Below are 25,773 nucleotides of genomic sequence, written 5' to 3'. Positions count from 1 at the left end.
GCTACAAAGAATAAAACTAGAGAGAGCAAGTGAACAAAAGTTCCATATTACAATGTATAGAATATAGTACAATCAATAAAAGTTCCTTTAATTGTAGTGAACCAGTAGACCTGTTAAGGTGGAGACCGTCTTCCTGATTATTTGATTTACTTTTTACTGTATTTACTTTTTACTTATTTATTTTTACATTCATACATCATACATATTGAAAACTAAGAGCTTAAATGAAGTACAGTATGCTAAAATTTTCCTCGCCAATTCAGTGCAGGTGCCATTTTATGGCTGGGTTAGTTGTTGAATAATCGTCTGTCAATTTAATTTTAAAACTGTGATCACAAGTCTTAATGTCTGATTCAGTTCCAGAAGTTAAGCCCAAACCAAACAGACTACATTACAGTGTCAATATGGACCAGTCGTATAATTCTTTAGTACTCTGTTGATTCATTTGTATTATATCTCTTTTAGAAGCTGTACGCTTCTACATAGTTGTCCTTAAACCAGGAGGAAGAAAGGTTAAAAGAAATGGATTTGTTCTTTTATTTTCCAGTTCAACACACCTGTGTATAAGCACTGACTTTCTGAATGTTGTTTCAGAAATACAGTACTTTTGAACTCAGGTTTAAAGGTTGTCCTTTAAAAGTATGTCTGATTTTATTCTATTTTCAAGCATTTTTTATTCATGTTTTGTTCTTAAATGTGTATGTGATTCATGCTCATGTTTATTGCCTGCCTTAGTTAAATCTTTCTACACCTTTAAAATATCTTTTCTTTGTTTTTTGGTTGTTGTTGTTGTTAGTTGCGAAGTCCTGTCCGACCCATCGCGACCCCATGGACAATGTTCCTCCAGGCCTTCCTGTCCTCTACCATCTTCTGGAGTAATTGATATCAAAATACTTAAACCTTAGACAAAAATAGTAAACATTCTCTAGTTATAGTTAAGCTTTGTCAATGTCTTTGTATTAATATATCAATGAATTCTCAGTGTATCTTTATTTTAAGATAAAAAAAGAGATTGTGTCTTGTTTTCTTTCAGTCTTACCCACAAAAGAAGTAATAAAAAAAGATATATCAGTTTATTGTTTCAGTCAGTAAAATTGTTTCAGGTGCTATGAGTCAGAATTATAACACATTATTCCAGTTCAGTGAAGAATGCTCAAGTAAGAGGTGTGATCTCAGTTTGTATTAATGATAGCTTTCCTGATAAAACAGAGGCACATATTATAATAACTTAAAGGACTGATGGTATTGAGGACATGCCTTTATCTATATGGGGCCCTGATCTGCTTCAGGAATGTTTGTATTGCAAAATCTAAGGTATGAACTGTAAAACACAGATTTCTTTCTTTGTTTCTAGAATTACTGAAAAAATATCCTCGTGATTATACAAGTTATAAATTACATATACAATCTGTCGTTTATGATAGTCCACATGCCCTTGCATAGAAAATTTAAAAGAATGGTACTACCACCATAAATATAAATTAAGTAACACGCCCTAAACATTTAGCATTCTATTTGTTATATTGTTGGAGAAATGTTATTTATAATCTCTGAGCCTTTTTCTGTAGTACAGTGGTGTTATGTATGACATTTTTATTTCACAAGATATATCAACAGATAGCTATTTCAGTCTGCCAGGTGTTTAAAATAATATAATAAAATAATCTTAAGAAATCATAGCAGAATTTTTTCAACGATGTGCTCCATTTTATTTGCACTGAAAATTGTTATATATGGGGGGAAATAATATTTTAAGGCAGACTCGATGCCTACAGAAGTTTGCACAGAGTTGACTTGTCAGCCAGATTTATTTGTTTTCCAAAAGACAATCAGTCCCTCAGGGTCTTCTGGGTTCCTATTGTTCTATGAGAAACAGACACATAAAATATCAGAATTTTCCATTTGAAAAGTTAGTAAGTCTTATGAAAAGAGTGGGAGGAAGTGAATGGGATGAAGCTGTCAGTGTATGTTTGTACATCATCCTGAATGAGAAGTAGTTCTCCTTATTTTATCTTATAAGATTGTTTCAGTCGTAGAAATTTAATGGTCCTTTAATCAGGAGTTTGATAGTTGTATGGGGAAAAAACCTAAAACAGATCTTCCTGATTTGACTGCTGCTTTGAACTTCTTAGAGAAACAATTGGATAATAGCTGTAATAATAGTTAATAATACAGTATTTGTAATTGCATTTTACTTTTTGCTGTTGCTTACTAGTTCAGACAGTAATGGTAAAATAAAAGAACTTTTAAAATGTAGACAAAATTTAAAGAATAAAGTGGTGATTGGCAGTGTTTACTGTCTAGAGCAGGGTGGGGAACGATGCCCCTTTTATGACTTCCTGAGCCAGCCAATCTAGAGGCACATTTGGAATTTTGAAAGTGAATGTGGGATTCACAGATGAACACCTATTTATTTATAAGAAAGCAAACAAGTTCCCAATTGCCACCCAACAAATAGCACAGAAATTACTATCCCAGTAATAATAAATAGACAATAAATACAGCATTAGAGGCTGTTGCTTTTCCTTGCAGAATGCAATCTTTGTGTTTAATTTTTTCAGGGTTTTTTTTAAAGTCATTGGGAGTTAGCTAGGGCACATTTGTCCCTGAAGGAATCATGTTGCCTTGTAATTTAATGTATTCTTTGGTTATCCTTTTAAAAGCTTTTAAAAATAATCTTGTATAGATTTCTCTGTAGATATTTAGATATAATTAATTTTAAAGTGTCTGTTATAATTTTCTTTTATTTAGTTTTTTAGAATGCTTTTTATTTACTAAACTATTTTTTGCAAGATATGTCTGATTTCATATAAGCACTGTGAGTTTTTCATTCTTATCTATTTTTCTTGTTACTTTTAGAGCTTTTTTTATTTTATAACTAAGTTTTTAATGTTACACATAATTGTCACTCATAAAAAAGCTTCTCAACCAATTATCTAGTGTATAGGACACTAGATTGCAAAGAAATTGAGGGTATTTTGCTGTGAAAAATCCATTATTCATCATTGCATTGTTTTTAAATACTGTTCTAAATTTTTTTTAACACAAAAGGAAAATTGCTTTTGGAAAAGAATAAATTGCCTGCCAGTTGAAAGGCTGCATTTTGAAGTCAAGTTACTAAACATGATACTTGTTTGTTATCTCAGAAGCTGTTTACCTACATTATTAAAATAGCACTCTTGGTTTTTAAAATGTTTTTGAAAAATGAGAGTTTTTTTTTAAGGTGAATTATTTTCATTTTGTAACTTCTGAAAACTGTAAGATACGTATGAACTTTAATATGAAATAGAATATATCTTTTTAGCAAGTACTAGAGTAGAGTACTTGTTAACAGAAAAATTTAAAAAGAATATTACTCATTTTTGGCAACCAGAGAGAAACAAGCTGCTGGTTATCACTTGTCCTGTAAATGAGATTGTCAGAATTTTTGCCAGAATTCAAATAGAGGTTCCAGAAGCTCTGTACTAATGGAATAACAATATTGGATTCAGTCTAATGAGTACATGTTTTACAATTTCCAAATTTGGGCAGAGATATAATGAAAGGAGGATAGACAAAGATTTTTCTCTCTCCTTACTTTTAATATGAAAATAGTCACATTGGGTCAGATCAAAGAATGCCATCTATGCCAGAATTCTATTCCCACAAAGATCAACAAAGTCCTCTAGAACAGTGTTTCTTAAACCTTTTGCTCTCAGAACCCCTTCTCAAATAATTATGGAAGATCCCAAAACAGCTGCCATTTGTATGGGTTATATTTATATTTACTATATTAAAATGAATGCATTCATGTAAAAATAACAGTACTAAATCCATTTGATATTAACATACATATTTTGATGAAAAAACTATTTTGTAACAAACAAAAATTAAGAGTGATATTGTTTTAAATTTTTGCAAATATAGTTAGTATCTGGCAAATAATTGGTGGACCCCCGAGAGGGTCTTGGGGAACTCCCATAGAGGTCCAAAGACTACAATAGCACAATAGAGTCCCAGAAACATTATCAACAGACATACTACTTTTACTGTTAATAATAATATATATTACCATGATTAATTGCTACTATATATTACCATGATTAATTGCTACTATATATTACCATGATTAATTGCTACATGATGGTCCTTTCTTTCAAGAATTTGTCTTACCTCTTTTTATTCAAGACTTCTAGGTGCTTGAATAATATTGTCTTTAATAATACTTTCCACTAATTAACCTAGAACAGATGATAAGCTAACTTCTAGGCAATTTTCTAGGGAATCTTTCCTGGATTTTGTTTGCTTTATGGTAGAACAATATTTTCTTTTCTATATGTTGTTATATAACTGAATATAGGGACATATTACATACATTTCCTAGAAGATAAGGGTTTCTTTTTGAATTTTTGAATAAATGATATTTAATATATTTAGTTTCAGATTTGTCAAAACTCATGTCTTCTAGATGATACTGTCCTCATCTTGTCAGATTTCCTTCTTAAAAATACCAATATTACAATAGATGAATCTGTTACAAATCTATTCTATAGTGAAAATAGACTCCATTCATTCATTCGCCCTTAATTTCTTATTAAACAAAACTCCAATTCTTAAAACCCTTACATAAGTGGAGCGATATTATTGGATAGAAGAAGTTACTACAATATGTATATGTTATCATTTTGGTATAATCAAATGCCATTTATTATAAATTTTAAAACTAATAAACACTCTTTTTCAAGTGTCATGAGTCGGGGGTATGTAATGATAATTAATACATATCACTGTTTTTTACTGTTGAAAATAAGGCTCTGGTTATTGCAGCAAAGATTCAGATTGAACAGATACAAAAATTACCCTAATCTATATTTGTCACTGAATCTTTATACAATCCCACTCAGTTCATAAAACACATATCAGGTGTTTTCAGGAGTGCCTATCAATCTTCTGTATTTTTGGAAAAATAATGAGGTTGCTTTCCTTGAACTCCTTTTCAGCATGACAATATTGGATTGGTATTCCATCTTAATTATTTTATTTGTTTTAATATTAATAGATACCCAATAGAAGATGAGCCCTCTCACTTGGATGAAATGCCTCTAATGATGTCCGAAGAAGGCTTTGAAAATGATGAAAGTGATTACCATACATTACCAAGAGCCAGGATTTCTCAAAGAAAAAGAGGTGTAGAATGGTTCATCTGTGGTGGTTGGAAATTTCTTTGCACCAGGTTTGTGGATAATTATGTAGTTTTGTTTAAATGCAAGATCTCCTGATTTCTAGAATTTCCATTACCTTCAAGACAAGAATTGGCATTCACTAGCTTCAGGGGAAAATCACTACATTTTGAAGGAGTAAGGTCTTGGGAGGTAAATCCCAATTTATTGCAATAAGGATATTATCTTCTAAAAGTTAGGGCAAGTCCCTTAGTTTTCTTGTTACTAAAACAGCCTTTAGTGACTTCTTTTAACATAACATGGCCAGAAGTATAAACTGGAGGTTTTTCTTAGACGCACTAGTGCAGGGGTAGGCAACCTTGGCTCTTTTATGACTCGTGGACTTCAACTCCCAGAATTCCTGAGCCAGGAATTCTGGGAGTTGAAGTCCACAAGTCATAAAAGAGCCAAGGTTGCCTACTCCTGCACTAGTGGCACTAGTGCAAGGCCCAGGTTCTCACATCGCCATCTTAATTAATAATCATAGTAGATAGCTTCATAGAAGTTGAGGTGGTAGTGGTTAAATTCTTATGTTAATCCAAAGTGACACTTTATAGAAGGTCCATTTCACTTCAAGTTTATTTTGTATGTATTTTTTTTTAGTTGAGATTCTTCCTACCATCAACTTTGCATGAGTAAAATAATAAAAACAATGCTTACAATGCAACTTGTTATAAATTTTATAGTGTTACTTTAAAAAGCTGAATAAACAAGAATCCTCATCTTGTACTTGCCAGAATTTCAAAATAATATTTCTCAAACTGAACTCAGTAAGGAACTAAATTCTAAGCCTCTTTAGAAAACTATGCACTAGTGGAAACTATGATCAGTACCTAATATTAAACTTGAAAAGTAGACAATTAAGTGGAAAGTGTTAAATTTCCATTTAGGTGTTAACAGTTGCACAGTATTAACTAGATACAGTATTCACGTAGAGAAACACACTAAATAATAAAACTGTAGTAGAGCTCCTAGGATAGAAACCTAGCTTAATAATTATATACATTGCCTATTTTAGCAGAAGAGCGGTGCGGTGGCTCAGCAGTTAAGACGCTGGGCTGTGTCAGCTGGAAAGCCGGCAGCCCAAGTTCAAGACCTGAGTGCCATGTGACGGGATGAGCTGCTGTCCTCCACCAACCTATCAGTTCAAAAGCATGCATATACAAGTAGATCAATAGGTACCACTTTGGTGGAAGGTAACAGTGCTCTGTGACATCATGCTGGCCACATGATGGCGGAAATGTCTTCAGACAGTGCTGGCTCAATGGCCTTGAAATGGAGATGAGCATCACCCCCTATAGTTGCCAGCGATTAGCAGAGTAAAATCCACAGGTATTTCTTTACCTTTACCTTTATTTTATCAAAACAAGGCTATGAACAAAAAGGTATCTTAGCAGCAAGTTAAATCCAAATTACTTAGGCTCCCACCATGAAATATATTGTAATCGGCTTTTCTTCCTTGGAGAAGACTGTAAAAGTCTCCATTCCTAATTTTGCAGCCATAGATTTTCATGAGGGTGAGAGATTCTGCTGAGAATTCTTTTCTTGTCTCAAGAACTGTTTCTCTGGGTGAGGGGATCCCAAATAAAATTGTCTTTGAAAGAGGTGAGATACGCATCTCTTTTTCCAAATAACTCCTTTTCAAACAATAAAAGCAACATTTTATTTACAAGGCTTGCACGACTGATTCAGAAACTACAGCCAGCAGTCCTTGCATGCCTCCACTATACTCTGCTGATAAGTCAGGGGTGTTCAAACTTGGCCCTTTTATGACTTGTGGACTTCAACTCCCAGAATTCCTCAGCCAACGTGCCTGAGTTTGAAGACCCCTGAGTTAAGTGATTCTTTTAAATACTTTTCACAGCCCTAATCCAAAATACCAAATTGTTTGGACTATGAAGAATCACATTTTTGTCCGTGTTCTGCATTCCAGAAATCTACTGTGAAAGACATCAACATCTAACATCATGGTAGAGTCCGTTATTGCGCCCTGAGCATGATCCTTCTTTTAATTTATTCTAACTCCTTGCATTCCAAATGGTGCTAGCAGGCATTATCATTCTGGGCTATTAGCTGTAATGAAATGAATGCAGTGATTGTTCAAAGTTTCAACGGCCCTGAAAAATGTGACTTATGACCGTTTTTCATAATTATGACTCTTGCAACATCCCCATGATCATGTGATCAAAATTCAGATGCTTGGCAACTGGTTCATATTTATGACTGTGTCCCAAGGTCATGTGATCACCTTTTGCGACCTTCTGACAAGCAAAGACAATGGGGAAGCCAGATTTACCTAACAACCGGGTTACTAACTTATCAACTGCAGTGTGATTCACTTAACAACTGTGGTGAGAAAAGTCGTAAAATGGGGCAAAACTCATTTAACAAATGCCTCACTTGACAACTGAAATTTTGGGCTCAATTGTGGTTGTAAGTCGAGAACTACCTGTATACAAGCTTATGAACCAGTATGCCTTTTGAGCCAGATAAAGAATCTGATCCTTATTGTGAAGGCTACATTTTTAATCTTTACGTGTTGCTGCAATGTCAAAATAGTTTGCTGCTCAAAAAATGCTTAAGGTATTTGAGAATTAGGATTATTGTGGTTGGCTGCACAGTCAGATGTTTAGATTGGAAGTGGCATTTATATCTACCTAAGGAGTTCTTCCCAAGGATCTAGCATATATAGATAGATGTGTGTGGTTTGATCATGCTAAGGTTGCAAGATATAAGCTGTTTTCAAGTAAAGTTGCCTTTTGCAATTGAGAGATGGTGATTTTGTCAACCGACAGTTACTGGTCTAGGGCAGACATGTCAAACACAAGGCCCGGGGGCCAGATCCGGCCCGCGAAGTGGTTTCATGCGGCCCACGAAGCCATCCTGGAAACAGTGAGGGAATGGCCTCCACTGCCTTGGCCCTGGCCCAGAGACCCTCCTTCTGCCAGAGACCCTTAGAGCTGCCCCACTCCTGCCCAGGCCCCCATAGGCACCCTTGATGCCAACAATGTAGAGCTGGCCACGCCCACCCAGTAGGCCATACGCACTCTAGCCACACCCACCCAGTAGGCCACGCCCACCCTGGCCACACCCACCCGGCCCCCTGAGGGCAACCGCAATGCTGATGCGGCCCTCAATAAAATTGAGTTTGACACCCCTGGTCTAGGGTGTAGACCAGGAACTGCATCAGAATGGTTATATCTTATATAAATCATAAACTATAAAATCCCACCATTGGGGTAGGTTTAAGGTCCTAGATTTAAAAAATGTAGTAAGATGGAGAAAGGTTGTTTCTATATTAAAAATAAATTTCATGTTGTCTTTCAAATAATTGCTTATATTTTATTTAAGGTATCCTTTAGATTTCTTATTTAAGAATAGAAGCATAAGTTTAGATTTCTAAATTTGAGACTTACAAAGGATAAAAGTATTGCTCAGGACTTCAGACTGAGGTTTGAGAAGAAAAAATTACATTGTTTTCTTTGGTAATAGTATTTTGGTAATTTAATTCACATCAGTCATCTTTTAAATACACACTTTATAGTAAAGTAACTAATTCCCACTGTTGTTTATTTTTAGCTTTTCTTTTTTAAGCATATATTAACTATCAATTTTCATTTGTTTAAAGATTACACTAGGCAAAAATCTTATTTGATGATTTTATTCCTAACTTATTTTTATGACCTGAAAAGAAAGATGGCAGTACCCTTTCACTGATGTTCCCAAGAGCCTTAACACTAATTCACTAACAGTGGGTAATATCTTGAATTGATTGATGTTGGTGAAAGGGGAAACGTAAATTCATTAACTGATGATAAGTTAACATTTCAGCTTTAAAGGTTAAAAAGTACATGTAACTGATGACTCTAGAGTGAATACAAGTTTAAATTATCTCCTGGTACTCTCCTGTCATTTATAAAGCTCTTGTGTTGTACTCTCATGCTTGACTTCAGCAGAGTCTCTTGAGTAAATTAGTCTTGCATTGTCAGGAGCACTCTTATTTTAAGTTTATATTAAATGCACCTTTTGCAGTAAAGAACTATAGTAACAGTTTGCTAAAGATTTGGGTATCTGTTTTTTGATCACACATTAGAACTGTTAAATTGTTCATGTACTTTTGATTTCTACATGCAAAACTGTACACTACTTTCCTTTTTTCTTTTCCTCAGGGTTCGTATAAACACAAAGAGCTATTAAGTAAAAAGGCTGTTGACCTATTTTGGTTCCATGTCTGTAAGGAAATATATATGGAAACAAAATACGTCAATAGCCTTTTTACATAATGTAATAATTAGAAAATTTGAGATAATTGTGATCCTTCAGATGTTAATTTTCTGCAACCAGCACCATCATGGTAGTGAGAAAGGATCTTGGATGCTTCAGCAATGCCCACAATTTTTCAACTCCTAAACTCGAACATAGCAGACAGTAAACCTAAAATAAAGATTAGGAGCAAATTGGGATTAATTCTAGCCATCTTCTACAAAAAATGTTCTTTTGCTTCCTTATATTCCTTTTCTCTTAAATGTCAAGTATGATGCACAACTCTTTTGCTTCTTATAGGAAATGGATTCCAGTGTTAAAACAAGTAGGTTAATATTATTTAACAACTATATGTCATTGATAAATGGACTGCAGTGAACCCAGCTTCTGCAGGTTGATAAAAAAGTTGGATGCTATATTCCCTTTGCTGAACTGATATACATGTCGGGCACCTAGTTTTTCTTCTTAAAGTCAGTACTTGCAATTTAAAATTTGACATGAGAAAAAAAGCCATTATTTTTTTAGTTTTTTTCCCTTGCAACATTTCATAGAATCCGAAGATAGTTTTTCTGTGTGTCTTATAAGATCTGATTTGCAATTGTTGGGTAAAGTATTATACCCATGGCACCAGTCTAGTACACATAGATTTAGCATTTCAACTTTGATCTATAGATAGTCCTCACTTAGCAATAGTAATTGGAACTAGGGTTCTGTTGCTAAGCCATGCAGTCATGAGGCACATGTCCTATCACCATGCCAATTTACAATGGCAGTTCCAGCAGTTCCAGTTGCTTTTTTTAGGTCAAGCCACCTGATCACAGCATCCTTCGGTCACTTGATCACCATTTGCAACCTTCTACCAGCTTTCCAATTGACTTTGCTGGAAGCTGGTGGTGAAGGTCGCAAATGATGCACTTGACCATAAGGTGCTGCAGTGTCATAATTGTGAGCTGATCACCAAGTGCCTGAATTACAATCACGTGATCACAAAAACCCTGTGACAACCGCAACTATGGAGATCCTTCATAAGTATACTCTGTTCAGTGGTGGTGTAATTGCAAGCAGTTCCTGAACAAGTATATGTTCCATATGATTGCTGGGTTCAGTTGAAATGTTTTAATCCATACAGCTACTAATTATAGTTTATGAAAAAATGAACGTGGATGTTTAGCATTGGCTAGATCATTTTTGTCTATTGGGTTTTTATGTATTTTATTCTTTTCTACTTCAGAAAATAAGCTTTTGTTAGTGAGTCTTCTCCATATATGATTTAAATGAATTCTTTTTCTTGAGGTTGGATAAGTTGTAAAAAAAAAAGAAAATGGTTCTATTTAGTCACAGGACAGAAGTTTGGTTCATTTGTGAATTGTGCAGTATTTATTGATCATACATTTTTCATTGACTGCACCATATTAAAAGCATGTATGAAACTATTCTCTGGAATCAGTATTTTAACAGCAATTTTTTTAAGTGTGATAACTATAATTCTTTTTATATGAAATCTCACCTTACTCAAACTTGGTTGTATAAACATGTTGATTTCAGTGATCTGTAAAGCATTTAATTTTCAGAAAAACGCATTATTTGCAACCTATGTTTATAACTCTTAAAGCCTGTGAAAATAATGAGTGTTTAGCTGTAATTATTTCTTTTCATTTTAATTTGGGCATTCTCTTCTAGCTGGAGAAATTATAATGCATGTAGATCAATACTCTAGAGTTCTTTGGGCTGGATTGATTTTTTTTTGTCAAGAGATTTACATTCCATTTCTTATAAAAACACTTTATCCCTATTAAAATGATGCTACTGAATGGCATTTCCATTTGAAATGAAGGGGATACCAAATACTTGGATTAATTTGTACTCTTAAGATGGCCTATACACTTTCATTAAAGTGTAACATATTTGTTCTGTAGAAACATGGGGGTTTAGTATCAGATTTATTTAATAACTGCTGATCTTTTTAAATGCAGTCTTCCAAAACCAAATTGGGGAACTTAGTCTTCCTTCTTGTATTTATCACTCTAAAAAGTTATTCATAGATTTTAGCAAGCCTATTTTGTTTCTCAGAGGAACACTCCGTTATGGATCATAGACCATACTGGAATATACAGAGCATACCAAAAGTTGGGCCGCATAGATCAACCACAGTATGTTTTACTAATAGCTATTTTTCATGTTACTATACTTAGAAATGTTCAAAGATTGTGCATAAAACAAATAAGGAGTATTAAGAAAGGGGCAACCAATTTGAACAGTTAATTTAATTTATATAATGAATTATCTATTGGGCCTGACTTTAGGTATACCCTGTATATGCTTCTGTACATGAGACAACTGTGAACTTGCCTAATAGTAAACTAAAACGAACTCTTTAAATTAAAATGTTCCTTGAGATATTATTTTGTACAGTTTATTTTAATAAAATAAAATACAATTAATGAAGTTCTGGTTTGTGCGCACTGCTTAGGCCGCATTTTGGCTTTGAGGTAATACATACAGATTGTGCAAATATTAAACTGCTAAGAAAAGATACTATACTTGCCCTTAACCAAAACACCCAAGAGATATTGCTGTATAAGCTGTTAACATTTTTTTGTTTTTTATGCTGTGTTTGTTTCTTATAATGGTCCTGGTCTTTGAGCATACTGTACATAAATAGATAAATTAATAGGGGGAAATAGATTGAACTAGGGAAACTCTTGTATCTTTATGCTGCTGCTCTCACACTTTGAATCACACTCTGAATCTTGGCCAGAAGGTTGGGAGTCATGGAGTTTTGGAGGGAGGGAAGAATCTTTTGTGTTTCTTCATAAGAGAGATATCATTGGATGTTATCCACAGTTTTCTGTACTAAGTTGACTCAAATGGTCTTTTTTTGCTGGCTTTGTCACAAGCTTCATAATAAATATTTGTTTTAAAAGCTGGATAGTAAGTAAAGGTAGATAGGCAACCATAAACATTTTATACCTCGTGTTCCAATTTTTTGTTGTTGTTGTTGTTAGTTGCGAAGTCGTGTCCGACCCATCGCGACCCTATGGACAATGTTCCTCCAGGCCTTCCTGTCCTCTACCATCTTCTGGAGTCCATCTAAGCTCACGCCTACTGCTTCAATGACTCCATCCAGCCACCTCATTCTCTGTCGTCCCCTTCTTCTATTGCCCTCAATCTTTCCCAGCATTAGGCTCTTCTCCAATGAGTCCTTCCTTCTCATTAGGTGGCCAAAGTATTTGCGTTTTAGCTTCAGGATCTGGCCTTCTAAAGAGCAGTCAGGGTTGATCTCCTCTAGGACTGACCGGTTTGATCGCCTTGCAGTCCAAGGAACTCGCAGGAGTCTTCTCCAGAACCATAGTTCAAAGGCTTCAATTCTTTGGCGCTCAGCCTTTCTTATGGTCCAGCTAGGGCCAGATGCCATGATCTTGGTTTTCTTAATGTTTAGTTTCAACCCAAGTTTTGCACTCTCCTTCACCCGCAGTTCCAATTTTTACATTACTTTAAATTTATGAGAAATAACTATCACTAGTACCTTTTATTAGCAAGCTGAATATTTTATTCCTAGAGTTGTTTTTAATCCTTAGATTCCAAAAACAATATATTATCTCTGAATATAACCAAATCCTGTTGCTTATTTAGAAAAGCCTTCATTAATTTGGTGGTCAGAGAAACATGACCAAAAGGAGACAACAACATTTCCATAGAAAATGAAAGGACTTATTTTGTTTCTGCATGGAGATGAACTAATGGTGTAGGTTTTTAGAGTATTGAAACCCATTTGCTTGTAATAAATACTTCAGCACTGAATGGTCAAAATCTATAATTATTTGCATCAGTGAGACCTCAGTGCATCTGAAGGCTTAAAGTGTGCTTATCTTTAAGTGCCAATCAGCTTTTCTCAGAAACATCACAACCGCTGAGCTGTGCCAAACTTTGTTCAAGTATTTGTAATGTGTTTGTTAAGCTGATTGTGTTACTTGCTGCCTATGTTTGTAAGGGAGGGAGAAAAGGGTAAAGCGGAAGGGTTGCAACATCATCCTCTTAGCTTTTTGATTCCTGGCAACTGCATGGACTAGTTCCTGCAGTTTTCTTGAGAAGGGTTTTTTCGGAAGTGGTTTGCCATTGCTTCCCTGCTAAGGGAGAGAGAGAGAGGGGGGAGAGGGGGGTTTGGGGGTAGGGTTTTCATCTCCACCCCAAACCAACCCAGTGATGCCCTCGACGTGATGTTCTGTTGCCTGGAGGTAGTTCGGGTCTGGATGGGGAGGAACAGGCTTTGACTTAATCCCAACAAGACCGAGTGGTTGTATGTACCAGCATCTCAGGCAATCCAGCCTCTTCCATCTTTAACTATGGGGGGTGAGGTGTTACCCCCCCGTAGATAGGGCTCGCAACTTGGGCATCCTCCTTGACTCACAGCTAAGTTTGGAAGATCACATAGGAGCTGTGGCCAGGGGGGCTTTTGCCCAGGTTCGCCTGGTGCACCAGTTGCGGCCCTATCTGGACCGAGATGCCCTACGTACACTCACTCATGTGCTTGTGACCTCTCGAATAGACTACTGCAATGCTTTCTACATGGGGCTGCCCTTGAGGACCACTCGGAGGCTTCAGCTGGTGCAGAATGCGGCCGCGCAAGTTGTGATGGGGGTCTCCCAATACTCCCATGTAATGCCTCTTCTCTGCAAGCTGCATTGGCTTCCAGTTGTCTTCCGGGTGAGATTCAAGGTGCTGGTGATGACCTATAAAGCCCTAAATGGCATGGGTCCGGATTATTTACGGGAGCACCTGCTGCCAGCATCTACTTCCCATCGCCCCGTGCGCTCCCACAGAGTGGGTCTCCTCAGGGTGCCGTCGGTCAGGGAGTGCCGGCTGGCAGCCCCCAGGGGGAGAGCATTCTCTGTGGGTGCGCCTGCCTTCTGGAATCAGCTGCCTGTGGAGCTCCGGATGGCTCCCGACCTTCGCTCTTTTCGCCGTGACCTGAAAATCTGGTTATTTGAGCTTGCCGGCCTGGACTGAGGGATTGGGGTCTTAAATTTTATAATTTTAATTTATTTGTTTGGGGCTAAATTTAATTTAATCTATTTTAACTTTTGTATGCTGTATTTTAATTACCCTGTACACCGCCCTGAGTCCTTCGGGAGAAGGGCGGTATATAAATCTAATAAATAAATAAATAAAATAAATAAATTATCTTGTTTACTTTAATAACATTTAGCTGAAAATCTCTATAAAATTAACATTAGCTGTTAAAACTTGATTTCAAAATTATCTGTTATCTAGCCCCAGGTTCAAACCAAACTAGACAAATTACATTGGGTTATATCCTTATGCACAAATGTAATGTAATCATTTATCATTGTCTTAATTCTGCCTAGTTATAGCCTTGCATTTTAATTTTATAATTAAATTTACAATTTATAAATTTAACTGTGAATTAAATTTATAAAATTGAGAATTAATGCACATGAGAAAAAAATTATCATTCAAATTCTACAAGCCAGGAAGAACATGGCTAAAGCAATAGAAGCCGTAAGGTAGGATAGCATTATATTATACAATGCTGCATGTTTGAAAATTATTCCAGCAATGTTAAGATGTAAGTGCAGTGGTTCTTTGAAGCAGCTGTGTCTTTTTGCAGGCTTCCATTGAGGAATTGACTCCTTCCATTGAGGAGCTGACTAAAGTTCTCAAATAACCAAGAATATTCCTTCCGTATAATTTTGGAAGCATGTTAAATTGCTGTTAGATTTCAACCAAGATTATTATTAATCTTAATACAGTACTACTTTGTCCTAGTATTATAACTAACCGCCTGGTTATAAATGGTGTTACATATACAAGAACATTTCACTTCTGTTTGCATTGTTTCATGCTCTGAAACACTGGGACCTAGAAAATGATAAACTTTTTTGGAGTAGTTATAATGTGTAAGGTAGGTAGAAATATCAGAAATCCCTTGTAGCTGTGCCCAGATCGTTTGATGGATATTCTGAGAACCAAGGTTAGAATCTTTTCAGCTGTTGAGCAGCTGACAGAAAATGATTAGCTAAAGTCATTGAGTATGCCTAAGGATGAACTTGGATTTGTGTGTCTCTGCTAGTAATCCAGCAGTTTCCTCATATCATACTGACTTGCTCCAATTCCAAGAAATGAACAATTTTTCATTTGGATTACAATAACATTTTAAGGATCATTTAGTTAATTTTAACAGAGTAAGTTCTCCACTGTGTGCGATTGAATGATTCCAGTCCACACAAGAAAACTCAAGTTATGTTTAAGGAGTTGTAAGATTTCTTGTTGAAAATTAAAGATAATGGCTCTCCTTCTCCCTCTCCTCTCTCTTTTTGCAGTTGCTGTGATTGGCTTATAAACATTTGCCGGAGGAAAAAAGAACTTAAGGCGCGCACAGTATGGCTTGGATGTCCTGAAAAATGTGAAGAAAAGTATCCAAGAAATGCTATAAATAACCAAAAATACAATTTCTTTACATTTATACCTGGGGTAAGGCAACCTAAAGATACACTTAATTTATACATGTTATATGTATATGCATATTGTATTTTACAGTATTATCTCATGATATTTATGAACATCTAGTTTCTTGTAAGTTTCACACAGAGGAATTTTTTTGTACAAAAGAGTTAACAGAACAAAGTGGGATTAAGAGCTGATTTCTATGTTCAGTCTTCCAAAACTGAAAATCTGTTTTCAAAAGAAGTAACTTTTATGTAACAAATGAAATATTGCGCTGATTACAGCAAATGTAACATCTTTTAAAGTCAGTGACTGATTATATAGCACTAAAAACAGTTACAATAAATATTATTGGTGTTCTAAATATGTGATAATTTTTAACTAGGTCTTGCCTATATATTTGGTAATTAATATTTTGTGTCAGCAGTATGTATAAATAATTCCTCTTAATAACAATTTCAGCTAAAACTATATAAACATTTCAGATGCATGGCTTAAGAAGTAGAAAAATAAAGTTTAATCTTTTTTTTTAAAATGTGTATTTAAATCTGTATAATGAGTGAAATGTATATGCTACATTTTATACATTAGTGAAGATATAACCAATGTTCAAAAACCAAATTGACCAAATTTATTTTCTAAAACAGTTGTAAAAACCATTCATGTACTCTTATTTAAGAGTTTCTTAAGAGATTATTTGTCCTTTTTACAATTGTGTAAAACTGTATGTCAGAGTAACATTTCAGTTGTGGGTTATGAGAGACCTTTTTTCCCCTTTGTGTCCATGAGTAAAGTAACCCTCTTTTAAATGCAGAATAAATGGTTATAAACCTCATTTTCCAGTATGGCTAGTGGTACAGATTACAAGAAAACCCATAAATATAGTAATTCCTTTTATATATGAAAAGCATATATTGTACTGCCTATTATGTGTACTATAGGCGTATAACAAAACCCCTTATTAAGTAAATCCAGTTTAAAATAACATTCCTGTCCCTTCAGATTTTGTTTTTGCTTATTACGGTTTTCAAGATGCAGAATTCTTTTCAGTACTGACAATAATAATTTGTTGTAATACAATTTGTGCAAATCACAAAAGGGCACAGTTTGACATTTTTTGTTCTTTGACTAATTTCACTAAATTCTATTATGACTTTAGCATTGATTCTTTTGGTAGTTAGTCTTGTACTTTCTAATTTAATATTTGACTGAAAAGTAACTCTTAAGGGAGAGGTGTTTCAATGAGTATAAAATAAACAGGCTATTATATACTGTGCTTTTTACTGCAGTAATAAATTGCTTTGTTTTTTTGTTGACACGAATGCTGCGACTTTCAAATCTTAATTTCAATAAGAATGCAGATTTTCTAATTGTTATGCATTGGTTTTCTCTCCACTACCCCTGCTTACCAGTGCTATTCAACTAACCATCACACGCATGCATATTTCTAGTACTCCTCCCCATCCTTATTAAAAAGAGAAAAAAGAGTTCATAATCTGTTTTCTTTTGAGTATTAATGTCAGCTGTTTTCATGCAGACAAATATTTTCATCTTTGCATGAAACCTGCATTTTGTCTATTTACACTTAAAGGCCATTAAATATATATTTAGTCATTGATTACTATAGTTAAATGCACAATGTGTATTTCAGTGGTTTAGGCAGAATCCTAATGCCTACAAAGATCTCCCTTGATTTGTGAACACCTGTTGGCATACCCAGATGCATTATTAGCCTTCGAATATTTTTTTCTTAAAACTTTTCCTTAGGAAATGGAGCAATTCTAAAGCATTTTGTAATTGCACAGTTGGAATTCTATTCTGGCTTTAGTATGAATACCAATTACTGAGCTATTAATTGATGCTAACTGAGATTTTAAATTAATTAGTGGTGAGGAAGAAAATATTGTTACCCTGCTGAGATTAATTTATATGAGAATTTAAACATTCTAGAAGAAAATAATTATGTTTCATTGTAAATATAAACACACTATTGCTCCAGCATAGTTCTTAGCTTCTCCTTGTAGTTTAGTTATAACTAGTAACCCAATTTGACTTTCCTTGTATTGAAATTTCCATAATATGTTGGTTTGTCTGAAGCTTACATTGATTGCAGTGTGTTCCACCCACCTACAGTCTTTTGGTAACACTCTTTATTTTCATAATAAAAATGGAAATGTATTTAAAATCAATTACAGTATTAACATTTTTTTCTAAAGGTAGTTGGGGATAATGGCCGAACAGAGTGACAAGTTATATAATGCAAATTTCATAGTACAATAAATTCAGAGGAATTATTTTGTGTCACATACTATTTTCTCTTATAATTGTACTCTGTATGGGAAAAAAGATGTACTTTTCTTTCCTGTATCCATTATTTTAGTGCTAATAGATAACACAACATTAGAGAAAACTGGGATATGATTTTTATTTCTTGAATAATAACTAGATACACGCTTAAAGCATACAAGCTGTATGCTTAAAAGGTTCTTGTGTTAGGAAAACCACTATTTTTCTGAGCCCTATTTATAAGGCAGTATATCAATTTTGTAAGTTTATTTATAAGAACTACCAAAGCAATCTATGTCTAGCTTTTTAATGTTAAAATGGTATATAAATGATAAATATTAATTCTCTTAGATAGAAGGTAGAATTCTTCTGTTAGTCTCTTTTAGGTTAGAAGAAAGTATTCAAGTATTCAAGTCCTAAATGAAGCATCACCATAATCAGCTATGATTAGTGCCATTTTATGGTTTTCTTGTTTCTTTCACTCTAGGTTTTATACGAACAATTCAAGTTTTTCTTGAACCTTTATTTTCTGGTAGTCTCCTGCTCACAGTTTGTACCGGCACTGAAAATAGGCTACCTCTACACCTATTGGGCTCCTCTGGTAAATACAAAAGCTGTAAAAACTATTTTGTTTCTTTAGATAATGAGCAGGCTAGTTTTCACATGTCAAAGAGGGTCAGGAGATTAAGCCCTCGGCCGTTAATGATTGAGAGATCAGAAGTATCCCTCATCAGCCTTAAATTTTTCTTCCCTTTCTCTTTCGAATTCCTGGTGTCTTAATGTGGCCTCCAAATATTTTGACTATATGGGCGGGGATAAATGAGTTGGCCAAAATATCTGAAGGACACTAGTTTGCCTGGGTTGTTGATTTGACTGTATTTAGATGAATGTAATCACTAGCATTCCTCTTAAAGCTAACACTGTAATTAACATTCAACTCATTGTAACCATGGCAATAACCTTTATATAGATTGGGGTATTTGAATGAGCTGGGGGAATGGAGCACATGATTCTGTGAGGGAAAGAGGGATGGGGCAGCTTTTGCGTCTTAATCTTTTAAGCATAATTAATGTGGATTAAGACAGTTTTTAAAAGTGTCTTTTAAATAAAGTGTATGCAAAAAAAGAATTTACATTTTTTAATTAAATTAAGTATTTGGGGGGAAATAGCCTTTTGAGCTTACCCAAAGTTGATTAAGTAAGCTGAGGGATGGGCAGTTCAAATATTGGAATTTTTATTACCACTCAAAAGGGCTGTGGGCAAGATGTTGGCTGTGGCTTGATTTTTTTTTCTTAAACAGGTGGTTACTGCACTCAGATACAGTAATTCTTTATTGAATATTCTTAAAAGTACCATATTATGAAGCCAGATTTGGTTTAAAGTTTGATGTTCTCCAGCCTTTGATAGACAATTAATTCAGCTCAGCAGAAAGACGGTATTCTTTGGTTAATTCAGTGCAATTTATTTTCCATTGATAATGAAGATGAGTTATCTGCTATAGCCAAAAATGCCATGGCCCAATTATGAAAAAATAGTTTTAGCCAGTATGTCATTACTAACCTCCAAGCCCTATATATTCAGTCTAAGCAACCCTGCCTGTATTTGGATATAGGATTACCAGAAAATATCAGGGCCACAGAATAGATTAGGAAATCAGAAAAAGATTCAAGGAAAAGTCCATGGCAAGCCATTATAGGTAGTCCTCAACCAAAATTCAGTCCCAGATTTCTGTTGGTAAGTGAGACGTTTCTTAAATGAATTTTGCCCCATTTTGCGGTCTTTCTTGGCACAGTTGTTAAGTGAATCACTAGAATTGTTAAGTTAGTAATATAGTTATAAAATGGCTTCTGACTTCCCCATGGACTTTGCTTATCAGAAGGTCACAAAAGATGATCACATGACCCTGGAACACTGCAACTGTCATAAATATGAGTCAGTTGCCAAGCGTCGTAATTTTGATCACGTAACCATGGTGATGCTGCAGCGGTCATAAGTGTGAAAATTGGTCATAAGTCACTTTGTTCAGTGTTGTAACTTCAAATGGTCATTAAAGTAACTGTAGTAAATCGAGGACTACTCATATATTGTTGCCAAAAAACCCCACAAGGACATTAAATGTATACTTTTACTTTTGAAGTATACATCAATTTGGAGTAAACTGAACTCTTAAAAAAATTATACTCTGAAAGTATTACCGTTTCCTAAAGACAAAACATTTTTGTAACTTAATTTCATTTTTTAAAAATCATACTTGTTTGCCTGGTCTTGCAAATGATCTTATTTCCTGCATCAGCATAACATTTAAGCAAGCAAGTTATCTTTCAACCAGGCGAGTTGAAAGTGGGAAGCTTTCAATATAAATTCATTTGATAAAAATAACAAAAGTTAGGGAAGCTGTCAAGAAACATTTACATTACAAAGCTTCTATAAAGCTTTTAATACATTATTAAAATATGCATCTTATTATTAATCATATTAATACATGTATTTCAGCTCATATTATTAGATGAAGGAGATTGGGGATTGAAGTTAATTTCATGTGAATTGAAATTAAAAACATGTGAATGAGAATTAAAATTATTTGATTCTGGAGACCCCAAAATATGACCTGAGTATTGTTTCTTTTCTAACAAGAAAAGTTGGGCATGCATGTTAAATATTTAATGTATTTCTACACCATTTGCTTATTCCTAACTATGGCAGTGGCTCACAATGTAGATCCAAAAGTATAATAGCATGTCCCAAAACCACAAAGGCATTCTAAACTATCAGCTCTATTTGTGGAGATTCTCAGTCATCCAGATGTAGATGTCTCAAAAGCAACTTTTTCAAAAGGCAACAATCCCCCTCTGGATTGTTTTAAGAAGCCAGTTTCTTTCTAGGAAAAGGAAGAACTGTTTAAACTTCACAATTAAAATTAAGTAAGATCACTAGGATCCAGGTAACATTTCAAGAATTGCATTCGCTCTTAGATGGCTACTTTTATTCTAGCATTCACTGCTGTTTCAGGCTGAAGAAACAAATGCTACACAAAAGTTACACATTTGTTTGGAAATGCCATTGATTTCTCAGAATAAGAGATTATGTCTGTTAGCCACTTCAAACATTAGGTTATCTATCTTAAAGTTAGAAGCAAAAAAAATCCTTTAAAAGAAATAGTCACATCCATATTTGTTTTTCCTTATAGGGAAACACACTAGCCAGTTTTTAATATGTTTCACTTTCATTGGAGATCAGGAGATGGTTCAGACATTTTATCAAAACTACTGTTTGGCATTATTTATTTTAGCCTTAGGCACATACCTTGTCTCCTTTCTTCAGTTGATGCAGGCAGTATTTTGTTATTCAATATGAATCAATTATCTTATGGTGTTTTTTTTCTTTAGATTGATTAATCAGGATCAAATTGTGGGAGCTACACAAATAATATTTGCTAGTTTATCTCAAACATGGAAATAGGGGAGATGGCAGAACTCATTCATTCAATGTCTTTGGCTGCCTTAATCAGAGAGCAGAAAATTAAGACTTTCTGTTGTATTTGAGTCATCCCATTGTTATAGATGTAAATTATTTTGAAGGAAAGAGATTCTGTTTTCAAATTTATTGTTAAATGTTCTGTGTTTTTTAGTGGAAATATTTTCCATTTAAGGAAATGTTTGTTGTATTTTAAACAGGGATTTGTTTTGGCTGTCACCATTCTGCGAGAAGCAGTTGATGAATTTCGTCGTTATAAGCGAGACAAGGAAATGAATTCTCAATTATATAGCAAACTTACACTACGAGGTTAGCAATCATTTTTTATCTGAATCCTGGGCAACAGTCTACCTTGTAGCCTCTATCATTTACAGTTAAACCAGGTTTGCATGATTTTTGATTTACATATGTCACATACAGCATATAATCTACAGTATATACTGCCATCTACCAAATGATTGCTAGCCAAGGATTATCAATCTCAGGCAGAAATCAAAAAGAAGCAGTTAGCAAACTGATAGAAATTGATCATGTTTGCCAGTGGATTCCCTTCAGTAAAATAGATCACAGCTTGTTCAAGCATGGTTGATACTGTGAAAGGAAAACAACAAACTATACTTCTTATATAACTAAAATAAATATTGCATACTCTGGGCAATGTCACTAGTTGGGTATTAAGAAATTGAGTTCATCATAATTGAATCCAATACTGTCATTTTGTTGATGGAATAACAATGCTTATTTGTATCACACTGCTTCAAATCTGTCCCACATTAGATGCAGCTTCCATAACTGTTCTGGAAGTTTAGAGTTTTGACAACCCATTTATTAGTAAGAATCAGCTGCCAAATTTTTTGTGCGGTGGGGAATACTGAAGAATATTGCCACTCAGAGGTGGTACATGAATGTGTGTTGCTGCTAAAAAAGCAGAGCTTGTAAAATTATTTTAAGAAATGTTCCTATATTACAGCAACATTCGTACTAACATCATTTCACTATAAAACCCAGGGTACATAGGACAATTTTACACCTCCCTGCTGCTACAACATGTATAGCGTTCCTGGTTGTGTGCAGCAGCACTTAAAATATGTCAAAAGAGGCCCTGGGTCACAAATCATTTTTAATGAGAAACTAGACCACCATTATAGAAAGTTTTATATTATGATAGATTTAGTTTATTGTGTTTTTAATGCCCATTTATTGCTTTTATTTTTCTTTTTGCACTTACATTTAATACACAGAGCATAATTATTTAACAAGTATCCCAATTTATTTGTAAAAATACATCTGAACAGGATTGATCTGAATAGGTAAATAAGAATTTTGTTTTCTTAAAATTTTGGGTTGGGTAGTGAAACAGTGATGACCTAAGGATGAAATGCAAAATGGAATCTTGATAAAATCTCCTAGGAAGAAAGCAAATTAGTGGCTGATGTTTTCAAACAATATGGAGAGTTATTTGCTACATGTAAAGTTTCATTGCAACAGGTTATCATTCTAAATGTATGAGCAATTAGCTTTTAACTGACATTACAAGAGCTTTAGCTCTTATTTGTATTGTCTCGCTGAGGCTTTTGTGAATAAAATGTTGGCGAGGATGGAAAATTATCTTTTCATTGCTTAATAAAAAATACATTACTCATTAAAACAGTGGTTTTAAAAAGTTTCTTCCTCCTGAAAAACAATCAAGCTGGACTCAAAAAATTAGATTACTTCTTCAGAATTCCTGTCATTTTTGCAAAATATTTTGATTTGTATGAAGAAACATCAGCTTTGTGGGATTATGTACAGAGATCCTTTCACAAATAGATTTGTCATTGTTCCTACTTATCTAATATTGAATAGCTATGGCAACAATTTTGGATTAGCTTGGAAGCTTTGGGCAACTTTTAACTTGTGATATACCCGTTTCCAACTTCATAGTTTTATTAACAAGTCACTACAAAAGTTATTAATGTAATTCTTGAAATTTCTTGATTTCAGAGTAACTATTTCTCCTTGATCAGCTCATCAATAGTTATGAATTCCTAATGTATCTTGGGTTCTGTCTTATATTTGTATCACACGCATGTCTTATTGCTTCATTTACTTGATCCAGATTTCAGAAGTTTATTAAGATTGAAGTTGTGACATACTTTTGTTATATGTTTGCATTAGTGTTTTATATTATTTACTTTTTGCATTTGATTGTGAGGTGGAAAGGCAGGTTGCAAATCCCAAAAATTTAACAATGAGAATTTTACGGATTATGTCTTTGTTTTGATTAATTTATTTGAAGTATGTATGCTACATTAAATTTAATAGCTACAGAGACCTAAAGGTAATTAACAAGGCCAAGTTATAATGATTCTTTGTAGTGTGTGTATGATGTTGATTATTTTCATTGTAGAAATATTCTGCTGTATTCATATATGTTGATTTTATTTATTTTACAATCCTTCTTGAGCTGTTCATGTGCAATGAATTATGATAAGCACTTAATTGTGTTCTAGTTGCACATAAGGCTTTAGGCAAAGGCTTGTGCCTTGGTGGACCATAAAGCTTGAATATGCAGCCACTTCTGACAGCTTTGGATTTTTTTTATTGGCAATTACACAGATGGTGAAGAGTGTTTTTCGTTTGTGAGATGTGTTTCGAAGGAAAAATTGTATACAAAAATAATTTATGCAGTGAATAGCATTTGATAGTTTTCCAAATTATCCTTTCAAAGTTCTAATGTATATTTTGTTTTCTAAAATGGTATACAGTGATTACTTTCTCTGATAGATAAAAAGCTTGTTGATACCTTAAGGTTTTCATACATATAATTGCTAATTGCTAAGGCACATTCTACCAACCTCACTTCAGACAAGGAACATGAATAACAGTAATCTAAAATTGTATGTTCCTGCCAAATGTATACATTGTGTGCTTTAGAATGATATCTTGATATACAGATTTTTTGTAAATAGTATTTCACATTGCAAATGCCTGTTTTTGTGGTCTTGCAGAATGCAAGTGCTTTCTGAGAAAGAATATAGCAAAAGAATAAAAAGCTATCCTATTTTTAATTAACTTTCCAAAAATGGATGTGACATCATCCCAATATTTATTTTGGATGTAGAAATATAGGTAGATCGTCAATATTAAATTCATTTCTCTTCTTGGAGCAATGTTTAAGATGAACAAGAGGATGCTAGAGGTTGGATAGCAGCAGTGGTATGCTTAGGTAGGAATTATTCTTTAATATTAAATTTAGACTATCAAGTTAAACTAAATTTTAGGGACTTCAAAACAGCATTTGCTAGAAATATGATATAAAGGGTAGCTTCAGATTTCAGTTTATGAAAGAGAAGTAGGAAGGAAATACATTGCAGCTGTTAAATTCTGGCAAGATTAAACAGAATAAATTCTTGTGGCGCTTATATAGGAAATATAATACAGCAGTTCTAATATTACTTTCTGAAAGTGCATTTATTCTAGTTACAATTTATAATTCTCGGATAACTTGAAATATTATTTATATTTATTTTTTAAATATCCAACTCACATTCTCAGGACATTTGAAATAGAGTTACCTGATTTTTTAATGTATCTACATGTAACTTTTCATAAAATAAAACCTGTTTTAAAAATGGTTTGTGACTTAAAAACAATTTTACGGTCCATAAAATAACCAGTCTCCTATATCTTGTAGTTAGGTTTATTTTATAGGATTACCTTATTTGGTAATTGAAATATCCTTTTTCAGACTATATTCATATTCACAATATTTTCTAATAAATCTCTTTACAGTCAAACATTCTGTCACCTGAGAAGACATGTAGTGCACTGAGCTGCGTGAGACGCAAATATAGGAAGTCTTCAACTTATAGCCATTTGTTTAACCATTGTTCAGAATTGTGAATGGCTGAAAAAAGTGACTCACGACCGTTCCTCTCGCTGCTGGATTCATGATTTGCCTATTGCCTATTGTGGTTCATTAAATGACTGCAGTGCTTTACTTAATGACCACAGCAAACGAGGTCATAAAATCACCTCAAACGACTCACTTAATGACCTCTTAGCTACAGATGTTCCTTACTACCAATTGTGGTGTAAGTTGTGG

General features: G+C 34.2%; 1 protein-coding gene across 3 annotated transcripts in view; it reads left to right on the top strand.

Moving 5' to 3' along the window:
- Positions 1 to 25,773, top strand: part of ATP9B (ATPase phospholipid transporting 9B (putative)) — a 151,850-nt gene that overhangs the window by 7,352 nt on the left and 118,725 nt on the right. For all 3 annotated transcript variants that reach the window (XM_083359959.1, XM_083359961.1, XM_083359960.1), the window contains exons 2-5: positions 5,039 to 5,212; positions 15,803 to 15,953; positions 18,700 to 18,813; positions 21,887 to 21,995. In XM_083359959.1, the coding sequence (XP_083216085.1) occupies positions 5,039 to 5,212; positions 15,803 to 15,953; positions 18,700 to 18,813; positions 21,887 to 21,995 (548 nt within the window). The remainder of the gene's footprint in view (positions 1 to 5,038; positions 5,213 to 15,802; positions 15,954 to 18,699; positions 18,814 to 21,886; positions 21,996 to 25,773) is intronic.

Source organism: Vipera ursinii, assembly GCF_947247035.1.
Source record: "Vipera ursinii genome assembly, chromosome: 3".
Classification (NCBI taxonomy): domain Eukaryota; kingdom Metazoa; phylum Chordata; class Lepidosauria; order Squamata; family Viperidae; genus Vipera; species Vipera ursinii.
Note: the sequence above shows the minus strand (reverse complement) of the source record. Positions and strands in the feature narration are given on the sequence as shown.